At 38.8% G+C, this 13,005-nt stretch overlaps 1 protein-coding gene across 1 annotated transcript; it reads left to right on the top strand.

The window, feature by feature from the left end:
* The first annotated feature begins 12,525 nt into the window (after positions 1-12,525).
* Positions 12,526-13,005, top strand: LOC143530017 (uncharacterized). The gene has a single exon (XM_077025660.1). It carries the CDS (start codon positions 12,526-12,528, stop codon positions 13,003-13,005), a length of 480 nt encoding a protein of 159 aa, XP_076881775.1.

Here is a 13,005-nt window from a genome sequence, read left to right as displayed (position 1 = left end):
CTTCAAAAAACTTTCCATTTTAGTACTTTTTGCTAACCCCGTTAATTTTTTCTCGTTAAGTCAGGGGTAAACTTGTAATTTCAATTATTTTATTATAAACTCAAAAAAATATGTGGTGACAGGGACTCGAACTTGCGCCTATGGTTTTTACAAAGTTTTAACGAGGGATGCACTAGCCAGTAGGACAAGTGATTGACTTGTTCATAAGTTGGTTCTGAATACTTTTATAGTCAAGTTTGAAAGACCCCCAAATCCTCATAAACCATAGAAATGTCAAAATTGGTCATAACGGATCATGCAACTAGTTACACCAACACAATTGTGTAACATATTGTGTAATCCCCTGCTTAATCAGGTCAATGCACTGCACATATTGTGTAACATCATGTAAATTTCGGGCCAAAAATGTAAAATTTCCAAAGTCAAGGGACCAATTTTGCCAATTTCCAAACTCCGGGGACTAAATTGAAATTTCTGTTGTCTAGACCCATCGCGCTAGGTGTCTGACACAACGTGACACGTGTACCACGTGGCACACGGTGGCAGCGCCTGCTGCCACGTGTCACCACGTGTGGCGGCGCCTGCCACGTGTTGACACGTGTGGCGGCGCCTGTTGCTGTTGACACGTGGCAGGTCTAGGGTCTGACACAGCAGGCCTATATCGCGCTACGCGATAGGCGTGCCAAGTGACTCATCGCGTAGCGCGATGGGGTCCGATTTCAGCTTATAAAATATTGAAAGGGCTTAATACCCTAAGTCGAAGTTATTCTCGATAATCAAAGAAAGATATAACAAAGAAAATAAAGAAAAGAAAAGATATAATATATATATGAATATATATATATATAAGATTATTCTTTGTTATAAAATATATTATTTAAGTATAATGAATATACTTAAATAATGAAGAAAAAGAATACGTTTCTTAAAGAAGAAGAAACGTCGGGTTTTATAAATAAACTAAAGGTTTATAAAGATTACTTTTTAACTAAAGGTTTTAAAGTAAAATAAAATAATTAACTAAAGGTTCATCGAGATGATAAGACTAAAGGTCTTAAGCCGGATCGTGTATCCGACTAATGAATGTTATACTCGTACTATAGATGCGAGATAGCGAAGGAAAAACTAACGGACGGTGTTGGAAGCCGATCCCATTGAAAGGTGAACACGCCCCTTTTTTACAAACTTGATTTCAAACAAACAAACGTGTTATGTGTAAAACTTTACATGAGGCTACATGTCTCTAAAAACATAGTAAATAAGAGTATAAGTCAGCCCTCAGGCTATGGTATACGTTTGTCTGGATCCTTTCATATTTGGAACGCGGTGGGCACATCGCACCACGCTTGGTCATGACCTCCAGCCACGATGGGCCGGATCTAAGTTACGTCCGAGTGGGGAATGGCCATGTGCATATTTGTTGTACCTAAGTTATGTCATAAACGCTGCGGTGTTTCGCTGAGGTGACCTAGTGCAGAGACTCAAGTTTATGATGATTGTTTATCTTACTTATTCCTAAGCCAAGATGGGCCGAGACTTACGTGGTCTCGAGGGGTACTTAAGTAAAGAAAATATTTTAAGCGTCAGCATATTCACCAGCATTTGTTGCTGATGTATTTTATTTATATTTTGCAGGTAATCATGAGTAGAGCTTGAAGGATGAAGAAGCTTAAGTATCCTATGGCTCGGATAACTTTTATGTAAATATTAAAACTTGGTGGTTTTTGTAAACTTATAAACAAGTAAAACAAATCGAGACTTTCGTCTCGTATTTTGTGATGTAAATATTTATATTATCGATCCTTTGTTTTTATAAAGTATTCCGCTTAAACCCGTAACTCTGATTTATTTACAAATATGGTACCAACTATGGTTCACACTCCTAGGCCTAGATTGGGGGTGTGACAGGTTGGTGTCAGAGCCATCGACCTTAGCGAATTGGGTATCATAAAACAATACCCAAGCTTCGATTCAAGCATATAATATTTATTTATTTGAATAGGGATAAGATTGGTTGGTAACCCTTTCTTTCCCTCTCTACATTCTAAACCACCCAAAAAGATGTCGTATGAGATTTAATGAAGTATTATGATAATGAAGCAAGAAGAGCAAGGAAGTATTATAAATTCCCCAAGGACATTATGAGCAAGGATTATTTCGAGTCATTTTTCAATTTCAATGAAGGACCTAGCCAACATCCCAACATGGAACCAAGTCCTATCTATCATTTGGATAACACCCCAAACGAAGTGTACCAACCGCCAAGACACTCGAGTTATCACCCGACAAGTCTGCCAATGTATCACTCATTAGAGGTACCAACATATCAACCGATGGAGACCCCACTACATTACTCAGATCCAACATATGTGCCGCCAAATCCGCATCCGTCATACTATTTTCTTGCCAACAAACAAGTAAAGGAGGAACCCAATTCTCCTTCTTCCGAATGGATGAAATGCCATTCCGGCCAGAGAAGGTGGCATACCGGCACTTCAACAATGGATACTGCCAATTCCCACATCAACAATAAAGGGTCGTCTCACAAGCCCAAGATGAGGGTGACTATGCCATACGAGAAGATCTACATGCCCGCAATAACTGAAGAAGAGCTGGAGAAGGAGCCGGAAGAGGAAACTGATCCAGAAATGACCGAAGAGGAACCAAACGAGGAAACTGACCCTGAAGAGGAGTATCTGGACAATCCAAATGAAGTAACCACACCAATGGAGGAGCAACACTCGACCCCAAGCTATGGATCTGTGAACCCGTACATGCAATTCCTCCATGAACTCAAGGGAAAGGCGTCAATAAGTTTCTCACCATATCAAGGCGAGATTCCATCCATTGAAGAACAGGCCAATGAAATTCGTGAGCAAAATGAAGCAGCTGATGCATTTTTCAATTATCCCTCCGATGTGACTGCATCACCATACCCAGATCCCAAGAACCATTACGACATTGTGATGATGGGTTACCGAGACCCACCTCCAAGATATGGGTATCCTACCGACATACCGCAGTCCCAGGAGGAGCATTTGGATCGAGCCTTACAAGAAACTGATGAGTTGAGGAAGAAGATTGATGCTGATGGAAAGAAGAAAAAGAAAATGGGAGACAAACTTCTACGCAAATGCAACAAGCTCACTAAAGTTGTGAGGAAGTTTATAAAAGAATGAGAAGAGGATGGCATGTGAAGAAAAAGTTTATGTGCATAAAATAGTTTGTATGATATGTGTATAATATGTAATAAGGATAAGATTTTATATATTGTTTTAACAATATATAAAGTATGTTGTAAAATAATAAACAAATCATTTATGATATGTATATAAATGTGAAATAAATAAAGTTTGTATAATAAGAAAAGAAATGTGTTAAATTTCAGATCAAAGAATATAAAAGATAAAAAGATTTAAAAGAGAATGTCTAGACAAAGTGATAACCGTGAGGTTTCCCGAAAGGAAGCCGAGAAACGAGAAGCTAAAGGGAAAGGTCCCGAGAAAGAACGAGAGGATCCGATTCCCGAAAAGTACATGAATCAAATACAATAAATGATCGATAAGGCTGTTAGAGAAGCATCTGAAAATAGATCCCAAACAAAACATTCTCATTTTGAAAATCCTTCTTGAAAGTCTGTTTCCAAACCACGATCCAGACCTTCCCGCATGGACGAAAGCATGCATGAATCAAATGCCGATGGAGGCATGAGACAAGAATTTAAGAAACTTAAGATAAGTGGTTGCTCGTTTAAAGATTTTAAGAATTACGGACCAAAAGAGTTTTACGGTGACAAAGGAGCCATCAATGCCGTAAGGTGGCTCGAAGAGATGGAAACGAATGTGATCACGAGTAAGTGTATGGAAGAAGAAAAGATACAATACTCTGCCTTGATGTTCAAAGGCGAAGCACATGAATGGTGGAACGCATTAATCTTGAGTAGAGGAATGGAGGTGATGTATAGTCTGACGTGGAATGAGTTTAAAGAATTGTTGATGTCAAAGTTCTGTCCGATGCACGAGACATACCAGATCCAAACCAAGTTCTTAGCTCACAAGGTTTTCGGAACAAACCTTCGTGAGTACAGCGCGAAATTTCACGAGTATTGCCGCTTAGTTCCCCAGCTGGTTATCCCGGAATCCAGCAAAGTCACACGTTATATATGGGAACTACCTCGTGAAATTTGTGACATTGTGAGATCGCACTTTCCACAAACTGCTGACTCCGCGATGAAGTTAGCAGGATACTTGATGGGCGGAATGATCCGCAATAAAAAAGAAGATAAGAAGGTCGTGACGACTCACGACTCAAGGAAAGGCGGAGATACCCGCTTCAATGGTAAAGGGGTTGACCAACGAAGGTATAGCTCCAATTTCGGCGTCCCTCAATGTAAAATTTGCAAGAAGTATCATCGAGGTAGATGCAACTTTGCTTCCCGAGTCTGTGAATCGTGTAATAGACCCGGCCATGCCATGACCGATTGCTGAAAGAAGAAAATGACTTGCTACAACTGCAAGGAAATGGTACATCTTAGCTTTGAGTGCCCCAAAAATAAGCCCGCGACTGGTGGTGTGGGTGGTAGCGGTCAGAAGAACGAGCCCAAGAAGGGCAATGCAAGAGTCTTTGTTCTTGATACGAATAAAGCGGCTGACATGCCAAAAACTATCACTGGTACGTTTCTTGTTAACAACGCCTACGCTAGAGTCTTGTTTGATTCAGGAGCCAATTTAAGTTTTATAGATTATAAATTTTGTAGTCTATTAAACAAACCTTTAATCAAACTTAATAAAACTCTAAGCGTCGAAAACGCTAATGGTGACATTGTTAAAATCTCCGAAGCTTTAGAAAACGGAAAAATCTTGTTAGCCGATTATGTTTTGCCTATTCAATTATTACCTATGACTCTTGCTGGTTTTGATGTTGTATTGGGTATGGATTGGTTATCCGACAACCATGCTCGCATCCTTTGCAATACCAAGACTGTTGAACTCCAAGCCCCTGATAAACGTACTATACGAATTGAAGGGGACAAGGACGCTGACCAACTTAGCCTAATCTCCATGATAAGGGCTAACAAATGTTTGAATCAAGGATGCTTAGCATTCATGGCCTACGTCACCGAAGAATCGAAACCCAAAGAAATCAAAGACGTTCCTGTTGTTTCTGACTATGCCGATGTATTTCCCGACGAACTCCCCGACATTTCTCCCGATCGTGAAGTAGAGTTTAAAATCGATATTATTCCCGGTACTACTCCGATCGCTAAAGCACCTTATCGCCTCGCGCCAACCGAGATGAAGGAACTAAAGAAACAACTCGACGAGCTCCTAGAGAAAGGCTTTATAAGACCAAGTTCATCGCCATGGGGAGTGCCGATATTATTTGTCAAGAAGAAAGATGGATCCATGCGGATGTGCATCGACTACCGAGCTCTCAACAAAGTTACAATCAAGAATCGTTATCCACTCCTGAGAATCGATGACTTGTTCGATCAACTTCAAGGTGCTAGCTATTTTTCCAATATTGATCTCCGTTCCGGCTATCACCAACTCAAGGTTCAATCCGAAGACATTCCTAAAACTGCCTTCAAAACAAGGTATGACCATTATGAGTTCACCGTTATGCCATTCGGACTTACTAATGCGCCAGCCGCATTTATGGATATGATGAACCGAATTTGTAAACCTTACTTAGATAAATTTGTTATCGTTTTCATCGACGACATACTTATTTACTCTAAATCAAAGGATGATCATGAAGTTCACCTTCGAACCTTACTTGAAATCCTTAGGACCAAGAAGTTGTACGCCAAGTTCTCGAAATGCGAGTTCTGGTTGCACGAAGTGAAATTTCTTGGTCACATAATAAACGTTAACGGAATTCAAGTAGATCCCGCTAAGGTTGAAGCCATTTCAAAGTGGGAGGTTCCAAAGTCGCCAACCGAGATCCGAAGTTTCTTGGGATTGGCCGGCTATTATCGAAGGTTCATCGAAAATTTTTCCCGAATCACTGTTCCCTTAACCTCTCTAACTCGTAAAAACATTAAATATGAATGGGAACAAAGCAACAAGAGGCGTTTGATATACTTAAACAAAAGTTTACCCAAGCTCCTATACTGGCTTTGCCAGAAGGGATGGAAGACTTCGTGGTATTTTGCGACGCATCACATTCCGGTTTAGGATGTGTGTTGATGTAATGCAAGAAAGTTATAGCTTACGCCTCTCGACAACTTAAAGTGCACGAAAAGAACTGTACAACTCACGATCTCGAGTTAGGCGCCATAATCTTTGCACTTAAGATATGGAGGCACTATCTCTGTGGAGTAAAATTTGTCATGTACACTGATCACAAGAGTTTAAAACACATATTCGATCAAAAAGAACTTAATATGCGCCAACGACGCTGGATGGAAACTCTAAACGACTATGACTGCGAAATTGTCTATCACGAAGGTAAGGTCAATGTTGTGGCCGACGCCTTAAGTCGTAAAGAGCACGAAAAGCCAAAGAGAGTCCGAGCGTTAAGGCTAGAATTTCAAATTGATCTTATTGACCAAATCAAATCCGTGCAAACTCAAGCGATCAACGAAAACCAAATCACCGATGAAAAACGAAACGACACCATTGACTCGCTAGTTAAGAATGACAATGGTATTCTAAGACTTGGCAATAGAATTTGGGTACCAATCGATGGAGGATTGCGCGAGAAGATCTTAACCGAAGCCCATAAGTCCAAATACACGATGCATCCCGGAAGCGACAAAATGTACCAAAATCTTAAAGCGAATTATTGGTGGAACGGAATGAAGAAAAATGTCGCTTCGCATGTTGCGAAATGTCTCACTTGTTTAAAAGTCAAGGCCGAACACCAAAGGCCTTCGGGATTGCGTCAACAACCCGAACTTCCCGTATGGAAGTGGGAGTTGATAACCATGGACTTCATAACCAAACTCCCAAAAACGACTCGACAACACAATGCAATATGGGTAATTGTGGATCGTTTAACAAAATCCGCACATTTTATACCTATTAACGAATTGTACTCAATGGATAGATTAGCACGTCTTTATGTAAGCAACATCGTTGCTTTACATAGAGTACCGCTATCTATAATTTCCGATCGAGACAGTCATTTTACGTCTCACTTTTGGAAAAGCTTCCAACAAGCACTCGGCACAAAACTAAACCTTAGCACCGCCTATCATCCACAAACCGATGGGCAAAGTGAAAGGACAATCCAAACGTTGGAAGATATGCTCCGCGCATGTGTGATAGACTTAGGAGGAAGTTGGGATGACCACTTACCTCTAATGGAATTTTCGTATAACAATAGTTATCACACGAGCATTCAAACTGCACCATTCGAGGGGTTGTATGGTCGAAAATGTAGGACGCCCGTGTGCTGGTCTGAAACCGGAGATAATCAACTATCTGGGCTCGAGATAGTTCAAGAAACTACCGGCAAGGTTCTTCAAATTCGTGAACGACATAAGACGGCACGTGATCGCCAAAAGAGTTACGCCGATGTCCGTCGTAAGCCGTTAGAGTTTAATGTCGGTGACAAAGTTCTTTTGAAAGTCTCGCCGTGGAAAGGCATAGTCCGATTCGGCAAGAAAGGAAAACTAAGTCCTCGATTCGTTGGACCTTTCGAGGTACTTGACCGAATTGGTACCGTCGCATACCGTTTGCGACTACCTAAGGAAATGCAAGGGATACACGACGTATTCCATGTTTCAAACCTACGAAAATGTCTAGCAGATGAATCTCTTTCAATGCCGTTAAAAGACGTAGAAATTAACGATAACTTAAAATTCGTAGAACGGCCAATCCAAATCGAAGATTCAAAGTTAAAGAAACATAAAAGACGAACTTTGAAAATTGTAAAAATAAAATGGGATTCCCGACGAGGACCCGAGTATACTTGGGAACTAGAGTCCGAAATGAGAAAGAAATACCCTCACTTATTCCCGTGATCAATCTCGAGGACGAGATTTATTTCAAGGTGGGGAGGATGTAACATCACGTAAATTTCGGGCCAAAAATGTAAAATTTCCAAAGTCAAGGGACCAATTCTGCAAATTTCCAAACTCCAGGGACTAAATTGAAATTTATGTTGTCTAGACCCATAGCGCTACGCGATAGGGTCAAGAAAGACACCCATCGCGTATCGCGATGGGGTGTCTGACACGTGTGCCACGTGGCACACGGTGGCAGCGCCTGCTGCCACGTGTCACCACGTGTTGACACGTGTGGCGGCGCCTACCACGTGTCAACACGTGGCAGGTCTAGGGTCTGACACAGCAGGCCTATATCGCGCTACGCGATAGGCTTGCCAAGTGACCCATCGCGTAGCGCGATGGGGTCCGATTTCAGTTTATAAATAGGCAGCTCCGGGTTTGACTCATTCACACCAAATTTTCACACACATACTCTCTCTCTAGATTCTCTCACTACCTTGTAAAACGTGCCATCGATCCACTTCGTTAAACGTGCCCGAAACTTCGTTTTCCGTGCCCGTTACCTCGATTTCCGTGCCACTTTCCGTCAATGTTCCGAATTAAGAGGAAGTGATGTCCGACGTCTCGACGTTTACCTCGAAGTGCGTGCCAAGAGTGTTGGTGTCTCGAAAAGCGTGCCAAGGGTTGATCGGGCGGATATTGATAAGAAGTATAGAGTTGAAGTGTTGCCCGGGTGTGAAGGGTATTTCTAAACCAAGCAAGGTAGGCATAATGCCCAACCAAAATAGTAATAAAATATTGAAAGGGCTTAATACCCTAAGTCGAAGTTATTCTCGATAGTCAAAGAAAGATATAACAAAGAAAATAAAGAAAAGAATAGATATAATATATATATGAATATATATATAAGATTATTCTTTGTTATAAATATATTATTTAAGTATAATGAATATAGTTAAATAATGAAGAAAAAGAATACGTTTCTTAAAGAAGAAGAAACGTCGGGTTTTATAAATAAACTAGAGGTTTATAAAGATTACTTTTTAACTAAAGGTTTTAAAGTAAAATAAAATAATGAACTAAAGGTTCATCGAGATGATAAGACTAAAGGTCTTAAGCCGGATCGTGTATCCGACTAATGAATGTTATACTCGTACTATAGGTGCGAGATAGCGAAGGAAAGATTAACGAACGGTGTTGGAAGCCGATCCCATTGAAAGGTGAATGCGCCCCTCTTTTACAAACTTGATTTCAAACAAACAAACGTGTTATGCGTAAAACTTTACATGAGGCTACGTGTCTCTAAAAACATTGTAAATAAGAGTATAAGTCAGCCCTCAGGCTATGGTATACGTTTGTCTGGATCCTTTCATATGTGGAACGCGGTGGGCACATCGCACCACGCTTGGTCACGACCTCCAGCCACGATGGACCGGACCTAAGTTACGTCCGAGTGGGGAATGGCCATGTGTATATTTGTAGTACCTAAGTTATGTCATAAACGCTGCGGTGTTTCGCTGAGGTGACCTGCAGAGACTCGAGTTTATGATGATTGTTTATCTTAATTATTCCTAAGCCAAGATGGGCCGAGACTTACGTGGTCTCGAGGGGTACTTAAGTAAAGAAAATATTTTAAGCGTCAGAATATTCACCAGCATTTGTTGCTGACGTATTTTATTTATATTTTGCAGGTAATCATGAGTAGAGCTTGAAGGATGAAGAAGCTTAAGTATCCGATGGCTCGGATAACTTTTATGTAAATATTAAAACTTGGTGGTTTTTGTAAACTTATAAACAAGTAAAACAAATCGAGACTTTCGTCTCGTATTTTGTGATGTAAATATTTATATTATCGATCCTTTGTTTTTATAAAGTCTTTCGCTTAAATCCGTAACTCTGATTTATTTACAAATATGGTACCAACTATGGTTCACACTCCTAGGCCTAGATTGGGGGTGTGACATATTGTATAGCAGATTATGGGTTGGAATTCAAAATGAAAATTAACCAGTTGGCCAGAGCTGAGATGGCCGGAATCCCGCTGGTATTGAGATCGGGACAAAAGCCGGAAAACGAAAGAGAAAGGGGGGGGGGGGGGTGGGGCCTGTTTAGTTTAAGATTTGACATCATCGGTCCATAGGGTTTTTAAATGTTTAAAAACTAAACAAAACCTTTACAAAAAGGGGAATTTGATTAAATGAAGAGTTAAGTGTCCTTTTAGTACATGTGGTTTGGCCGACCACGCAACTTTAGTACCTAAACTTTAGGTACTAAAGTTGCGTAATTGGCCAAACCACATGTACTAAAATGGCACTTAACTCTTAAATGAATTAATAAAATAATTGAAATTACAAGTTTACCCTTGACTTAACGAGAAAAAATTTACGGGGTTAGCCAAAAATACTAAAATGGCAAGTTTTTTGAAACTGAGGTAGCCAGTTGCACAAAATAAAGTTTAGGTACTAAAGTTGCGTAGTTGGCTAAACCACAGGTACTAAAATGACACTTAACAATTTTTTTCGACTTATAACTTATTAACGTTTTGAAGAGTAAGGACGTGTTTGAAATTGCTTTTGATGTGAAAAGGAAAAATTAACAAGATTTTTTTTTCACGTTTGTAATTTATTAACTTATTGAAAAGTTTTAAGGATGTAAAATAAGGAATCCTAAACACCCACTAAGTATAGTTTTTTTTTAATTATGATAACAACCTAAGTTTTTTGTTTTGATAATAATCCGATATTTTTAAGGCATAACATTTCAAAAGAAAAATCTGTTTTACCGGTTCTATCTTCTGTCATATATATTTTTTTAGTTGGACATCTGTTAGAAAAAAAAACTCCCTTAAATTTGTTTCGAATTTCAAACTGATGCTATAAAATGGCTAAATTTTGTTAACTTGAATATTAAACACTCGCATTGAAGCACTGTTTCGAGCTAAGATTTATATCAGTCAGCTCGTATATTTCTTCTGATAAAAAATCTTAAAACATAAATTTGAAATTATGAAGAAAAAAAACTTAATATGGTTTTTTTTTATGACATGTGTCTCTTCATAATGTATCTCTTATAGCAGCTATATCGGACAAAAATAAGAGTAAACTAGGAACTTTATAAAGTTTCGCTGGTAAGCTATGTAATTTTCCGGTGAAGACAAATAGAAGGAAGATGAATGGAGATTAAATGGTTATTGGGATATTAAATTAATTATAAAGATATTATATTTTATTATTATTATTATTGTTATTAGGCAAATTGGATTTTAATAATTTCAACTTAATGAAGTTGGCTGATAGTAATACTAACTTAGAAAATAGTTGTCACTGATCCTAACTTTCACACTATTTGTCTTCATTTGACCTCCGTTAAGAAAAACTGAACGGCGTTAAATTTCTTCCAAATTTTAAACTAATGTTTAGGCTTTTGATCGACTGAGAATACGAATTGATTGATGTAAAATTCAACTCGAAATAGTGGTCCAAACGATTAAAGTATGCTTCAATTCTAGTGTTTAAACTTTTGTTTAACAAAAATCAAGCTGTTTGAAAATCGTTTCAAGTTAAGTTTTACATCAATCGATTCGTATTCTCATTACGATCAAAGTCCCTAAAAGATCAGTTTGAAATTTGAAAAAAATTTAATGCAGTTAAGTTTTTTTTAACGAAGATCCAATGAAAACAAATAGTGTGAAAGTTGGGACCGGTAACGACTATTTTATAATTGGAATTATTATCGACCTACTACATTAATCCAATTTCCCTTAAAAAAGGTAGCATATACAGGATAAGAATAAAAGATACAAAGATGTAAAAAAAATGTAGCCTATATTATAAGATATAACAGTCATATACGTAGGGAAAATGAATGTAAGATATAAAAATTTAAAAGAAGTAAGACATGGAAGAAACTCAGCTTGAAAGTCAAGTCTATCTTTAAACGGGTCTAGCGTTAGCGTTGTCACTTTTAAACGAGAAAACCATACGCGAATTCGAACTAATCCAGCCAAAAACCCAAACCCGATCAAAAGTTATTCAGGTTGGTACTTGGGTTATATTTATAGTTTCCGAGTCAAAAATTAAAATTTGAAACCCAAAGAATCCGACCTGAAAAACATACCGAATAGCACCCCTACTATGCGCTAGATGCCTAGATATAAACATGCAAACATCAATTTTGACTAGCTTGATCAATTAAACTATCTAACCTATAATAAACAAGTAATATATTATCCGATCAAATTTCTTGTATCTAAAAAGCGACTTCATTTCAATTTTATAATACATTTTTTTTAAATTCATGTTAATTTTCTCACGATCACAATCTATATTTAAATATTTTTTTACCCATAAGTAGCTTCTTAACCCTTATTGAATGGTCATAACCTAACCGATTACATATAACTGTAGATTTGACGGAGAATATTACCGACAACGCCATTCATTCATTCAAACTCAATGATTCCATTCCCTCTTATATTATTATTCTTCATTTCACCTTCATCTCTACAAATAATAAACCACCACATGAACGGATCAATTCCTCATCACATTGACAACAATTCAACCTCAATGCCAACAAACCCACGTCAAAAAAACCTTCAAAGGCTCCCACACGTCTTCAGCAGGGTTCTCGAGCTTCCACTCCGATCACAAACCGATGTTTTCATCGAAGACAGGCCCGATTGCATTCGGTTCACAGCGAATATTAATAATAACGTGTTTTCAGGCGAGGTTAAGGCGTACGCCGTGGAGATTATTCCCGGTGTTATGAAGGTTGTTGTGAGGGGAGGAGATTGTAATAAAGAGGTGGAATTGTTGTTGGAGAATTTGGAAGTGGATGTGTGGAGGTTTAGGCTTCCTGTGACTACGCGGCCCGAGCTGGCAACCGCGGTTGTTAGAGGAGGAGAGCTTGTTGTTACGGTGCCGAAAGGTGGCCGAAGTGGTTATGGCGGGGTTGTTGATGATGAGAGGGAGGTTTGGGGTGGTGGTAATGGGCGTCTTGTATTTGTACGGTGTATGTATCAGATACAAATTAAATTAGCGTGCTAG

This window comes from Bidens hawaiensis, unplaced genomic scaffold (assembly GCF_021521415.1).
Source record: "Bidens hawaiensis isolate Kalapana, Puna unplaced genomic scaffold, B.hawaiensis_p1.1 tig00008819_1, whole genome shotgun sequence".
NCBI classification, from domain to species: Eukaryota; Viridiplantae; Streptophyta; class Magnoliopsida; order Asterales; family Asteraceae; genus Bidens; species Bidens hawaiensis.
The sequence above is the reverse complement of the archived record's forward strand: the minus strand, read 5'-3'. Positions and strand labels throughout refer to the sequence as shown.